Below are 15,085 nucleotides of genomic sequence, written 5' to 3' on the forward strand. Positions count from 1 at the left end.
CTGTTTGTATCACTGAAAGCTCTAAAACGTTTGCCTTCACTGTATCAGAGGACAGTGAGGAATTTTTATTGTTATATTGATAACATATAAACCTACATTGCAGCTATACAGAAAAATACTGAAATTTTATTTATGTATTTACATATTAGAGGTGAAATATCTTGAGGCTTAAAATGTCTGAAATAAAGTAAATATAGCAAAAAAAAAATGTTATGGAATTCCAAAATTCAAAATATTGAAACTCTAACCCCAACAGGATGACATGAGGAAGCAGGGCCTTTGGGAAGTAACTAGTTGTGGATTAGGTCCTCAGGGTATAGACCCATGATGGGTTAACACCCTTGTAAGAGCTTACAGCTTGTTTCTCTTTGTTTCTGGAGGAACTTATGTCTACAGAACAGAGAGAGGGCCCTCACTAGAATGCATCCGTGCCAGCCTCCTGAACTAGGACTTTCTGGCCTCCAGAACTGTGAAAATAAGTTTCTGCTGTATTGTTATACAAGGCCAGACAGACCCAGACACAAGGTAATGGACACATGGACATTCACTGTACCAGTGTCTAGTTTTCTGTATGAGACTTGTCTTTGACAAAATCAGAGAAAGAAAAGAAAGCAGCACTGGATTAGAATTCTCTTATTGCCTCAGTGTTCTTCTGCTCTTGCCCAACCCAATCCCCAGAGAAAAATGCCCAATGAAGAAGGCTGCTCTCCACCCACCTCATTAACTGGGAAAAGTGCAAACTCCACAGCCCTATATACAAAACCTTTCCAGACCTACTGACTCTGGGCCATTTTATATATAATTCACTCATTTAAAACTCAACAATTTTACAAGCGGTACAAATACTACCTACATTTTACAGATCAAGTCAATAAAGAGAACATAACCACCTCTAGACCATGTCACTACCAAGTGCCACAGCCTGACTTCACAATTTGAACAGCCTGACTCCAGGTTAGTCCATCACTTTAAACACAGTGTTAATTCTTTCTGGACGCGGAATTTTACAGTTTCATTCTACACTTGGAACTGTGTTTGGCACTTTTCAGTTGAGTCCTCTGGACCAGCACTGTTCCTTTGCCACCCGACTCCGAGGAGGTGTGACCTCTACTCACCCCGTTTCTCTCAAGAGCCACGTCGGATGTGATGGGCTGTCGTTCATTCCCAGGCGTCCTGCCCTATCGTTATCTACGAAAGCTGCCGAACCTTTGGATTTCATTTGTTTTGGAGGGGAGGAAGGACGAGGAAAAAGGTGTCACAGGTCACAGAGCCCCGCGAGGGCCGCAGACGGCAGGAAAAGACGCTGTAATGGGTCGAGCGCACATCTCCGAGACCTCACGACCGGGAACCCGAGAGCCGCGCCCTCGTCGGCGTCTGGACTGGAACCTGGATTTCTAGTACGTCCCTTGGGGAGACAGGGAGCGCTCCCAGGCCTACTTACCTCGTCCCGGCACTGCTTCTGACACATCTGGCAATACCAGCGCAGCTTTTGAAGCCCTTTGGATTTAATCCTATTAGCGATGGCCTTGGGGGTAAGAAAGTCTGACTTCCCCATCGCGACCACTGAGACGACCACTTCGGGAGAAGGGAGCCCAACCGCCCGGAAGCGGAAGTTGACTGTGGCGGTAGGCGGGACAAAGCTGACAGCCAGAAAAAGGGCCTGGAAAGACCCGGCACCAACGCTCGCGAGACTTCTTTCAGGCGCGAGGAAGCGAGATTGAAAGAACGCTTGAGGTTGGGAAAGGCGCATGCGCGAGAAGGCCTGTCTGCCCGACCTTCAGCAAAGCTGCTACCATGTTCTCTCGGGCGAACGTCGTTGGGCTGTCGGCCTGGGCCTTGCAGCCGCAATGGTATGGCAGCTTGCGGGAACGTTGGAACGATTGTGAGGGATTAAAGCACTCAGTCAGATGGGCTGAAGGAAGTATTGGGGGCGTTTAGGGCGGACCCGGGGTTGCAGGGCCCAGCAGCCTCGGCTGCTCGAGCCGAAGGAAGCGGCGCCCTAGCGGGAAGGTTGTGCACTAGGAATGGAGCCCGGGTCAGAGGGAGCAAGGTCACGCCAGGTCCGCTGGGGCCGGGAGGGTGCCCAGGGACCGTGAGGCGCAGCCCTTAGTCCGGATCAGGGTCGGCCGACGTTGAACTCGCCTTCCAGAAATACTCCTGAGCTCCCACCGCGTAGGGGCATCAGACCAGGGAAGGCTTTGACTGGCCCGCAAGGTGAAGGAGGGGGGACGCCAAGTGGCACTGTGTGTCCTGGACGCCTTTGAAGCCTGCCGGTGCGGGCAGAGTGACCCTTTAGGATGTGATTGTTTCAGTGAGCACGCACTGCAGCAGGCGCTCTGCGGAGTGTTGAGGGATGAAGGTTCAGGGTCGTGCGTGGAGAAGGGACTTTAAAGACCTGCTGGCGAGAAAGGGAAAGGCATCCCGCACTATCTCCATAACGTGCTGAAGCAGTTACTCTGCAAGGTCATGAAATTGTCCCGAAGTCCCAGGGAACAAGAGACACGTACGCCTTAAGTGAAGTTTGCTAACTGCCATATATTTAAAAGATGCTGCAAGTTTTGACGATTTTAAATATTAATTCATTTGGGCGCATTCGAAGCCTAGGAAGAGACAGGTAAAATTGGCTTGTGGGTGATGCTGTACACGAAGCTAACGTAGGAAAGCACTTTTAGACACAGAGAAGGGGATTATTATTTATTTATTTATTTATTTTATTTTGACGGAACCGGGGATTGAACTCAGACCCTTGTGCTTGCCAGGAAAGCGCTTATTCTCCTGAGCCATCTCCCCAGCCCCTAGAAGGGGATTATTAGTTACAGGCTGTGCCCTTGAAATTCTCTTTGTTTATGAGGAAATTTTCTAAGCAGCTGAAGCACTAAAGTAGGTTAGTATTTGTAATTTGGGTAAAGGGCTATAAAACAATTGAAATAGATCTTTCACTACACAAAGAATTTATAGCAATATGCAAAAATTTCAGGATAATAAAAAATGTGAGTTATCTACATAAAATTTTGTTTAGACTTGGAAGTCAGAATTTGTTCCCCCTGGTATTGAGAAAGAACACCTTATAAAAAGGGTTGAGTGGAAGGGTTCAGTGGAAGGTCCTGGGTTCATTCCCCGATACCTTAGTCAGTCAGTATTGAGAAAGAATATTCATGGGAATTAAGCCACAGTATTTAGTCTCAGCTGTGTACGTTGTCCCATTTGTTCATCATTCTGCAGACCCTTGCTGAGTGCCTGCCCAGCACCAGGGGGTATTATGGAAAATGCTGAAATGTGAACAGTTATGGTGTGAGTTTGGAACAGGTACTGGCATCCACTGCTGCTCAGTAAAAATCAGCTTTTTTTTTTGTTGTTTTTTAATCAGCTCTTTTTTTCTATAACAGCTTCCCATATTATTGTTACAATTTAATATTTTTAGATTCTTACATTACCACTCATCTGACTGTGGGACCTTGGGAAAGTTAGTGTCTGTGCAGCTAGCTCCTCACCTTTTAAATGGACATAATAATACAAAATTTGCTGGGTTAATGTAAGGATAGGTGAATAATTGCAAAGAACATAGGCACTGGGAGAAACGCAAGTGTGGATCAATATATTAATTTTAAAAATTAAAATAATTTTGTAGATATAGTTTCTATATAGAATATGTAAGAGTATTCTATCTGAAAAGAGAGGGGAAAAAAGCAAAGACCATGGGTGGGGGTGGAGAAGTGTGAGGCAGTCACTTTTTGTTGTATATGCCATCAATGGACTTCTGCACAGAGATTTAGTATCAGAATTAGATATACTGGATACTTCCCTTGGAGGGAAGGGATACTGCTGATACTGCTTCATTAATTTTTATGACATAGCATTATATAGTCTTCAAAAGTCAAACTTCATTTTCTTTGAACAGTGTATCATTCCTGACTCCCTCTGTTCCTTTTCATATCTGGTAGTTGCCCTAGAATGATAGAAGATATAGGCCATCTACAATTCATTTGATTCTCCCTCCACTCTATCAGATGGTTTTCAAGTTGCTCAAAGAAACTATCTGAGGGTTTCCTGGGACAATGATTCAGATGCAGTGACTCAGAACTTTATCCTCTCAATGCAAAATCTACCTTAATGCCTAATCCAGTAGGTTGAGCTATTCTTAAAAGAGCCGTCAGTGAGCTCGTGGCTATTTGATTTTTTGTCATTTGTTTCTGAGACACGGTCTCGCTAAGTAGTTTAAGTTGTCTGTGAACTCACTATATAGCCCAGGCTGGCCTCAAACTCAACGATCCTTGAGCCTCAGCCTCCTAGGTGTTGGTTTTGCCGACAGGTGCCACTGTGCCTGGCCTGCTCACAGCTATTTGATTGTCCAATTGTGTATAAAAAATAAGGAATTACATAGTTTTAGAGCTGCTATAAGTGGAGGCTACATATAAGAGCTCTGGTAAACATTAAATTACAGCATGTGCACAGCTTACAGAATAACAGGTGAAGCCAGGTATGGTGGCACACACCTGTATCTGGCACTTGGGAGGCTGAGGCAGGAAGATCTTACAAGTTCAGGCCAGCTTGGACTACACAGTGAAACTTTGTCTCAAAAATCGTAGATCATGCTTCCACTTAATACCTGTCACTTGGAATAATTAGGAAACTAAAGCGTTATATTCATCCAAATCTATATACAATTGAGATTTGTCCTGTTAGATATTCTTTAATATGACTCTTGTATTTGGGATGCAAAAGTCACTATGCCAGAAAAAGCTAACTAAAAGTAATGCTACTTTTTGCATGCTATTATGAGAAAGGATTATTGATAGAGGAGTCATGTCCTCTGGAGTAGCAGTTTTCAGTATTTTTCAGCTTTGATTTTTCCTTTAATACATTGATTCTCACATCTAAACCTAATATTCTATATGCCCTAACAGTAGGAGTAGTAAACTAAGCTGAATGATTTTTTTTTTTAAATAATTGTTTTGGTTATGACCTTCCAGACTTATTTTTGTATACATAAACATGATTACAACAATAACCATGTAAAGTATATTATTTCCTAACTGCATGTTTGTTGTAGTTTTTGGTTTTTTTGTGCTGTAGCTGAGGTTGGTTTTGAATGGATCTGTAATCCAACCTGACCTTGAACTTGAAATCTTCCTGCCTCAGCCTCCCAAATGCTAGGATTACAGGCACACCTGGCTGCAGAACCTACACCTAAAAACTGGATTCAGCAGCCACCAAGTTGAGCATTTAATACAGAGTTCACATTCCCATTTACCACTCTGGACAGCTTCACGTTAAAGCTAAAATCTTGCTTTACAGTGGTATAGTTAATGATCACTATTAGTACCATATTACTCATGAGTGTCGGTAGCTTGATTAAGGTTCACTCTTTCTTATATAGTTCTGTGGATTTTGGCAAAAGTGTAAGAACATGTATCCTGCATTCTGTTATTATCCACAGCAGTTTCACTGTCCTGAAAATTTTCCCCTTCCCCCACAACCCTGGCAACCACTGCTCTCTTTGCTGTTACTACAGTGTTAGCTTTTCTGGCATGGAATATAGTTAAAAATCACACAATATATAGCTTTTTTCAGACTGCTTCCTTTCATGTAGCAATATGCATTTAAGATTTGTCTCTTTATGACTTCATAGTACATTTATTCTTACTGCTAAGTAGTACTGTGTTGCATGAATGTACCAGGGAGGCTAGGTTACACATTGAGAAGCATCTTGCTTACTTTGGTGCCTTCCAGTTTGGGGCTGTGCTGAATAAAGCTATGGTGAAGGCTTGGGTGCAGGTTTTATGTGGACATAGGTATTTAGTTCAGTTGTTCAAATACCTACAAGCATGATCTTTGGGCCATATTAAGATTGTGTTTAGCTTTGTAATAAGTGCCCAACCATCTCCCAGAATGGCTGCCCTCTGTGTTCCCATTAGCCATCAGCGAGTGTCCATGCTGTCCCACGTCCTGGCCATCATTTGTTGCTGCGAGTGTTATTACATTTTGTCTGTTAGCGAACATGTATAGTGGTATCTCATTGTTTTGACTTCTAATTCCATAATAACATGATACCAAGTATCATTTTATGTGCTTATTTGCCATCCTTATCTTTGTTGAATTTTGCAATTTTTTTTCCTTTTCTTTTGGTGGTGGTGGCACTAGGGTTTGAACCCAGGGCCTTCTCACTGAGTTACATCCCCAGCTCTTTATGCTATATTTTATTTTGAGATAGGATCTTGTTAAATCACGAAGTTGCCCAAGCTGGGCTTGAAACTTAGCAGTCATACTGCCTCAGCCTCCTAGAATTTTACGCCTGAGATACCATGCCCAGCTTGTCCATTTTTAATTTAGGTTGCACTTTAAGAGTTATGTTTTATCATAGGTCCTTTTTCAGACATACATTTACAATTATTTTATTTCAGTCTGTTATTTGTCTTTATCTTTCCTTCTTTGTTTCCAGTACTAGCAACTAAACCTATGTCCCATCCCTTCTTATTGTGACAGGGTCTTCCTACATTGCCCAGGCTGGCCTCAAATTGTAGTCCTTGTGCCTCAGCCTCTTTAGTAGCTGGGATTACTGGTGTGCACTTTCATACCTGGCTATTCATTCTCTTAAATATTTTTCACAGAGCAGAAGTTCAAGTTGAACTTACCTTTTTTTCCCCGTCATGGATTGTGCTTTTAAGATTGTATCTGAAGACTCATTGCCAAACCCAAGATACTTAGATTTTCTCCTGTAGTATCTGCTAGAAGTTGTATAGCTTTGCATTTTACATTTAGGTCTGTGATCCACTTTGAGTAAATTTTTAGATTAGTATTTTGGCATGAATATGTTTGATTCTTCCAGCACTGTTTGTTGAAAGTAGCATTTTTTTTTCATTGTTTTGCCTCTTTGTCAAAGACCAGTTGACTGTATTGGTGTTACTGTTTCTGGGTCCTCGGTTCCCTTCTGTTGACACACTTGTCCATTCTTTCACCAGTGCCAGGCTGTCTCATTACTGTGACTTTATAGTAAGTCTTGAAGTCAGGTAGGGTCAGTCTTTAAATTTTTCTATATTTTTGTTTAACCTCTGTAGTTCTTTTAGTTTTCCATATAGCTTTCATATCACTTTATTGATGTTCACAAAGTAACTTGCTAAGATTTCAATTGGAATTATGTTGAATCTATGTGTCAGGTTGGAAAGAATTCATCTGAACAACATTGAGGCTTCCAGTCCATGAACGTGGATCTCAAATCAACCAGTTAGAGATAAGGAATAATTTTTTAAAAGCCTCTGGCCAGGGATATAGCTCAGTGGCACAGTACCTGCTTGGCTTGAGGTTTTGAGTTTGATTCCCAGTTAACAATTAATAAATAATAAATTAATAATCAATAAAATAAAAGCATCTGTACTGTGAACCAGGCGTTGGTGTATCCCTGTAATCCCAGCACTCGGGGCAGAGGTAGAAAGATTGCCATGAGTTTGAGTCCAGTCTAGGCTATGTAGTGAGTTGAAGGCAAATCTGAAGACCCATACAATTGCTTTTTTCTTGTCATTATTCCCTAAACAACAGTGTAACAACTTTTTACATTATAAGTATTATAGAGGTGACCTAAAATATATGAGGAAGAACTGGCCAAATAGCTCAGCAGATAAAGTGCTGGCTTAGGCAAAGTGCAAGGACCAGGGTTTGATCCCTGGTATCACATGCTGTGCTGGCCCTGCCCCCAGGGTGCTCTGAGCCAGCGAATGAGACTGGGCATGGTGGTGCGCACCTGTAATCCCAGTTTTTAGGAAGCTGAAAACAAGAGGAGCATTATGAGTCCAATCTGTGAAGACAGACCCTGTACTAAATACATTTAAAAAATAAATGAGTATATGAGGAAAAAGGAACAAAAAAAATATGGCAGGATATAAGCCATTCAAGTTGGCCTTAACCTTGGGATCTTCTTGCCTTACTGAAGTGCTGTGATTTTTTTTTTTTTTTTTTTTGTACTGGGGATCGAACTCTGGGACTTGTGCTTGCCAGGCAGGCATTTATGCCGCTGAGGCTGTATCTCTGGCCCCCATAGGTTGTATAAGGGACTTGAACATAAAGAATTCTGACATCTACAGGGGGCCCTAGAACCAAACACTGTGGATACCAAGAGGGAGGGAATGAGGGGGAGGGAGAGAGAGATTTTGACTGTATATTTGACTTTCTTGATTTATTGCATTAGCTATGGCTTCAGGATGTATCTAATAAGGATGATATGAGAAAAAACTTGCTTCATTCCCAATCTTAGAAAGTAAGCTTCAGGGCCGGGGAGATGGTTCAGTGGAATAAGCACTTCCCTGGTAAGCACAAGGGCCTGAGTTCAACCCCTGGTTCCGCCAAAGAAAAAAGAAAGAAAGCAAACTTCTAGTTTCCCACCTTTTAAGGATAGGTTTGGGTAGATTTGTCAGGCTAACGATGCTCTCTATTCCTAATTTACTGAGAGACTTTATCATGAATGGGTGTTAGATTTTGTCAGATGCTTTGTCTGTACTTTTGAACACTAAATGACCTTTCCACACATGGAGTAAGTACCACTTGGTTATGGATTGGCTGTAATTCCTTTCAATACATATGGTGAGCATTTTTGCATCTATTTTTATGAGAGATGAGTCTAGTTTTCATTTCTTTTTTAAATTAAGCTTATTGGTACATTTTAGGTATAAAGATCACATTCATTATAGGGAGTTTATACCTGTACATACTATAACTTGATTTTTGTTTTTAGTTTTCCTTTCTTAACAGTGTTTATCTAGTTTCACTACTGAGTTAATACTTGCTTCAGAGCATTAGTGCATTCTGTTCCTTCTGCTATTAGTTCTACTTGCTGTTGTTGAGTAGTTTGTTTTGATTAGGGCTGTAGCACCAATGAGCATGTCACTGATAGCTTTCACATATGTATCTGAAGTCCCGGAAGCTCTTGTTTCCCTTGGACATTTCCACCTACCCACTTAGTCTTTTATTCAACATTCATTATCTCCAGCGAGTTCTTCTGTATTGGTTATAGCAGCACCATCCACTCAGGATGTTGAATTAGAAAGCTTGGGTCAGTCTCACTGTTTTTCTTTCCACTAAGAATTTGCTCTCCAGTCTGGTCTCCTGTGGCGTGGCTCCCATCTTGGCCCTGGTTGTCCTTGTTATCTTGTGCGTGGAAGCTGCAGTAGAGAAGCTCACATCTCCATGCCTTGAAAGATCATCAGTGTAGTCTCATTTCATCTTCTCACTGCCATGTGAAAACTAAACTGAATTATGTGCTTATAAACATTCTTTTCAAAGCCTGTGACCTACAAAGTAGTATTTACTCTGATTTACTCTTTATTATTTAAAAATATTCAGTATTTAATATTTAAACACAACTTGTATCCATCTACCCTGTCTACCATTTTTTACAATTCCTTGTATATGACATTGTCTTTCAATACTACTTCTTGTTCTGAGAAGGCCCTCATCAGGCGCTCCTATATGCAAAGATTTACTGATTTTTTTTACATCTTTTGTGAGGTGCTGCCTGCCAGAACAAGTACTATGTTTGGATTTGAAGACTTGAACATTTTATATGATGTTGTGTTTCCCACGAGGGCAGGGATCCTCTTGTATTTCATTGACATTTAAGTCTTATCATTTTTATTCTTGCACATTAGCACTTAGGTTTTTTTTTTTTTTTTTTTTGTACTGGGAATTGAATTCAGGACCTTGTGCTTACCAGACAGGTGCCTTCTCGCTATGCAGTTGAAGCTGGCCTTGTCTTGAACGTGTAATGATACACCTGCTCAGCCTCCTGAGTGCTGAGATTACAGGGATGTGCTACCATGCCTGGCCAGCCCTTAGTTTTAATAGATAAATCTTTGTTTAAATTGTATTTAAGTCTGAATTTTCATGAATCTTACCAGTGAGATGATAATGTGTGCCTTACAGTGAGAGGCCATGCCTTATTCACCAGTGCCTGCAGGATAGATGCTGCTTAGGAAACATTTACTGAATTGAACTGAAAAGGTACAAATCTGTTTAAGTGAACTCCTATCTGTGTGGCCAGCCAGGCTGTAACTGACTGTGTACTATTTATTAAAGGTTGCTGACTGTGGAAGTCAGGGCTGTGTTTGGGCAGTCTGAACTTGATTTTAAGTATAGTTAGATAGCCTAATAGGGAAAGGACTTTACTGTCCAGGAAATTAAGCCAAGATACAGATGTAGAAATAGAGGATTTGTGAAGCAGGCTGTGGTGTTGCACACCTGTAATCCCAGCACTTGGGAGGCTAAGCAGGAGGATCGTTGCAAGTTTGAGACCAGCCTGGGCTACAAAGTGAGCTCAAGACCAGCCTGAACTGCATAGCAAGACCCTGTTTCAAAAAGACAAAAGAAAAGAAATAGAACATTTGTGGATGTCAAGGACTCAGTGAAAGGGTTGTGTTCGAGTCTGTTAAATAAGGTGAAGTCTTTGATATGTACAGGCCCTGCTCATCAGTATTGGAAATTTAAATAAATATGTCTGTATGTATCCAGAGTCTTGAATTTGATAGATTTAATGAGATATTTAATGTAAACAATTGACATTTTTTTCTTATTTACTGACGTGTTTCAGAAAAACTGAAATATTTTTAAAACTTCTATTCTTAGGATTCAAGTCCGAAATATGGCAACCTTGAAAGATAGTAAGTATGTTATTTGTCTTGATACTTGAATCAAGAAAAACTAAACTTTGACAAATAAAATGCTTTTTTAAAAATACCACTTTAACCCATAGTGCGTTGATCAAAATTGACAAAACGAATTTACATGACATGTTCAGGACCTTGAACTTGGTTTGGAAAAGACAAGTATAAGGCTACATATCAGAAAGTTTTTTGTATTCTGTGGTCTTTAGGATGTAAGGATATAACCAGAAAACTATCCTATTTGTAAGCTGGGTGTGGTGGCATACGCCTGTAATCCCGCACTTGGCCAGCCTGGTTTAGAAAGTGAATTATTCGAAGCCAGCTTGCACTGCATAGTGAGATGCTGTCTCCAAAGAAACAAAACTGTATGTTTGTGTATGCTTAAAAATGATGTGAAGGGTCATCTGGTTAAGGTGACTTATAATGTCCTTTAATGTTTAAGTACATAACGAAAAAAGTAAGTGCACAGTGTCCTATTCTCTTATGCTGCCATTTGCCCGTCCTGTCTAAATAGTAGCTTCCTCTTTTTATTAGTACTGGTTTTAACATTAAGACTGCTTTAACATTATGATGTTTATTGATGGCCTAGATGCAAAGTATTCCTTTTTGCTCTTGGAAAACTTGCAATGAAATTTACTAGTCAAATGTTACTGTAACTCCTTTCTTAACAAACTTCAATTTTTCAGTTACCAGGCGACTAAAGTCAATCAAAAACATCCAGAAAATTACCAAGTCTATGAAAATGGTAGCAGCAGCAAAATATGCCCGAGCTGAGAGGGAGCTGAAACCGGCTCGAATATATGGAATAGGATCTTTTGGTAAGAGAAGATTGTTATTCCACAAGTTATGGAGAACTGTTTCCCATAAAGAAGAGCACTGGGGACCACTGTGTAGTGCTGACTGTGGTGCCAGCCTTGTCGGAGCCCTTGTACTCAGCAGTCCTGTGAGGGCAGGAACTGCTGGGATCCTAGACAAATGGACAAGAAGTGTGTGACTCTTCACCTGTTGTCTTCAAAGCCTGTTTATCAACCATTGCATGTCACTATGTTACCTTTTAACATGCTGAGGTTTTTCCCAGATTATTAATATTCCATTAAAAATTCTTGGGGCTGGCTTTGGTGGGATATGTCTATAATTCTAGCACTGAAGAGATTGAGGCAGGAGGATTGCTATGAGTTTGAGGCCATCCTGGACTATATAGTGAGTTTGAGGCCAGCCTGAACTATTGAAGGATCCTGTCTCAAAAATCAAAATAAAAACACTTAGAAACAGTGCAGTAGAGACAAATGCTTGAACTCCTGCAGTTGTCTTGAGGTGTGCTGCTTTAGGCCATCTTGAGGGTGGGGCTGGGTGATGGGAAGGGTGTGGCCTGCAGGGAGAGTAGACTTAGTGGTCACAGATGAACTTGTCCTGCTTTTTTTTAAAAATGTGTTTAGTACAGGGTCTCACTGCACAGATCCGACTTGTAGTGATTCTCCTGTTTTCACTCTCCCAGGCATGGAGAGAGTGAAACAGGTGCACACCTGGGATTACAGGCACACACCACCACACCCAGTCTCATTTGCTGTCTCAGTGCACCCTGGGGACATGGCAGGAGCTTTAGTCCACTGAGCTATCTGGCCAGCCCTTCATTCTACATTTTAAGATAGTATTCTTATCCTTTCAAAAGCATCAACCATTTTTCCATTCTAATTTTATATAATCCATGCATGGTTGATCTTAATGGAGGAAAACTGATGGTAGTTTTAAAAAGAATTTGTACTTCATTTTTGTATTTCTTGAAGATAAGCAAAATTGCAAAAAGCTGCAAAGTTCTCTGTTTGAGGGGCCAGAGAAATGGCTCAGTGGAATAAGCACTTCCCTGGCAAGCACAAGGGTCTGAGTTCAATCCCCAGTTCCGCCAAAAAAAACCCCAAACAAGTTCTCTGTTTGACCCCTGACTATAGTGTTTAAGCTCCTGGCTTCTCATGCTCCCTCATACTAAATTAAGTCGCCTCTAACTTTTTTAACTTAATAATAATTTTTTAAAAAAGGTACCAAAAAAAAAAAAAAAAAGGTACGTACAAAAGTAAAGAAAATCATGCAGGGACCAGGGATATAGCTCAGCCTATAGCGCCTGCCTGGTAAGCACAAGGTCCTGAGTTTGAGTCTAAGCACCAAGAGAGAGAGAAAAAGAGACAGACAGACAGACAGTATTATCCAGTGAGTCTGCATTTACTATTTAGCCATTTATTATCAGCTCAGGTCTCCAAGTTTAAGTTTGGGGCTGGTATCTTCCCAAGGAACAATTTCATATGAGTAGCCTTGTCCCTCCTGCTCAGTCTGTTGTCCTTTGCCTTCTGCATTGGCCCCATAGTTGGCCCCACCCTGTATTCAGAATAGTTCAGATGTCAATCGTTTGTGCTTCCCAACCCAGGTCTCTTCCGCCCTGTTGTCTCAGCCTTTGAGTCTTCACATGGTTCTGTTCCTACTGCACCCTTGTGCCCACACTGCTGTTGTTGGTTTCCTTTGCTTCCAATGCCCCTTCTCTGTTCTACTTCACTGTCTCCTTGAATTTCGTAGCCAGGTGTGGTAGTGCACGCCTGTGATCCCAGCTCTCTGGGAGGCAGAGGCAGGAGGATCACGAGTTCCAGTCCAGCATGGCCAACTCAGCAAGGCCTTGTGTCCAAGAATAAAAATATATGTGGGCATGTAGCTCTATGAAGGTCCTGGTTTCTACCCCCAGGGTCCCCCCCACCAAAAAAAATCCCTCTCGCTATGTTACAGTGGGGAGATAAAAGCATTCTTTAAAGAGTTACTTCCAAAGGTAGATGTGGTAGCACACATTTGTAGTCTCAGTTATTTGGAAGGCTGAGGCAGGAATCTCACCAGTTCAAGGCCAACCTGGGCAAAATAATAAGCTGTCTCAAAAAAATTTACTTTTTTGCCATTATGAATAAACATAACAATTTCATTCCCCTCAAAACATTACACCATAAAATCATCTAAAAACAGAAACTACACTATCTTTGAGTATTTGTAGTATAGTAGTAATAATAAAAAAAGAGAGACTTAAGTGTTCTTAGCGATCCTGAACTTCAAGAGTTGAGTATTTATACCTGTTTTTTTGGGAAGCAGGTACTTAGAAGTTAAAATTTGAGATATGGTAATGGATCTTGCACTGCACAGAGCCCAGCTTCCCCATGGCAGCCAGCTTTTGAGACCCACCTTGCATTTAGCCAGACCTTGCTAGCGAAGGCCTGTTTCCACCAGTGGCTGAGGCAGGTGTTTTTGGGAGACACAGGTCTCTCTGCAGCTGCTGCAGCTGTGCTTTCTATCACAGGGCAGTTGTGCCTGGTGTTATGAGGCTCCTGTGAAGAGACCACCTCTTCACGTGATCTTTCACAGCCTTCTCAGCCAGCAAGGTCATGGATCTCCCATCCCATTTCCTCGCCTCTTGCCCTCTGCTTCTCGGAAGCCCAGATGAACAAAGTTGGTAAAGTAATGCCAATACTACATAAGCAGTTATTACTTCAGTATCTCCAGTGCTTTTTTATTTTTATAGTACAGTGGCTCTTTCTGGTTCTTTTTTGGCGACAGGGTCTAGGTTGCCAGGTAACCCAGACTGGGCTGAACTTGAATTTCTTCTGCCTTATCCTCCCAGAGTTCTAGGATTGCAAGCAAGTCCCATCTTGCCCAGCCTGTTTTTTAAAATAAGAAATTGATGTGCAGTTTATTTGAGCAGCTCAGTAAATATTATTTTCTTCTGTTTTAGTTGTATGCTGAAGTTTGCATTCTATAGAAGTCTGGTATCTAGATAAGTAGGTGCCTCCATAATTCTACCTCTTTATAAGTTTTTAGTTGTACTAGGGATTTTTTTTCATTTGGTTTGTTTGGTTTTTTTAGAAAGTTGTACTATGTAATTTAGGCCTCAGCTTCTCCAGTACTGAGATTAGGTGTGTACTACCACAGCTGGCTGGAATTTTTTTTTTTTTTTTTAGTCAACATTTTTGAAAAATTGGCCATTAATTGACCCCTGGGAAAGGCTGTTACAGCTTTAAACCTTCCTGAGTCTCTGCCTGGTTGTAAGCAGTAAGTGTACTGACATTTGATTATACTAGTCAGTCAGTGCTACCTAGACTTAAATGCATATTTTGAAAACAGCTCACCATTTTGTAAATTAGGAATTATTGCTGTATTTAATATGAATTGTGGGCTGGGGAGATAGCTCAGTAGAATAAGCACTTTCCTGGCAAGCACAGGGTGCTGAGTTCAATCCCTGGTACCATTAAAAAAAAATGTGTGTGTGTGTGTGTGTGTGTGTGTGTGTGTGTGTGTGTATGAACTGCATATTTAGAAAAGTATTTGCCCTTTTTTGTTTCTAAGCTCTATATGAAAAAGCTGATATTAAGGTACCTGAAGACAAAAAGAAACACCTTCTCATTGGTGTATCCTCGGAT

General features: G+C 41.3%; 2 protein-coding genes across 2 annotated transcripts in view; one reads left to right on the plus strand and one right to left on the minus strand.

Moving 5' to 3' along the window:
• Kin (Kin17 DNA and RNA binding protein) overlaps positions 1 to 1,555 on the minus strand; it is a 42,024-nt gene extending 40,469 nt beyond the window's left edge. The window contains exon 1 of the mRNA XM_023719765.1: positions 1,442 to 1,555. Coding sequence (XP_023575533.1) covers positions 1,442 to 1,555 — 114 coding nt within the window. The remainder of the gene's footprint in view (positions 1 to 1,441) is intronic.
• A 165-nt stretch (positions 1,556 to 1,720) lies between these two features.
• Atp5f1c (ATP synthase F1 subunit gamma) overlaps positions 1,721 to 15,085 on the plus strand; it is a 20,378-nt gene continuing 7,013 nt past the window's right edge. The window contains exons 1-4 of the mRNA XM_012515601.2: positions 1,721 to 1,850; positions 10,609 to 10,643; positions 11,333 to 11,464; positions 15,012 to 15,084. Of these exons, the coding sequence (XP_012371055.1) occupies positions 1,795 to 1,850; positions 10,609 to 10,643; positions 11,333 to 11,464; positions 15,012 to 15,084 (296 nt within the window). The 5' untranslated portion in view covers positions 1,721 to 1,794. The remainder of the gene's footprint in view (positions 1,851 to 10,608; positions 10,644 to 11,332; positions 11,465 to 15,011; position 15,085) is intronic.

This window comes from Octodon degus, unplaced genomic scaffold (genome assembly GCF_000260255.1).
Source record: "Octodon degus isolate 3935 unplaced genomic scaffold, OctDeg1.0 scaffold00071, whole genome shotgun sequence".
Classification (NCBI taxonomy): Eukaryota; Metazoa; Chordata; class Mammalia; order Rodentia; family Octodontidae; genus Octodon; species Octodon degus.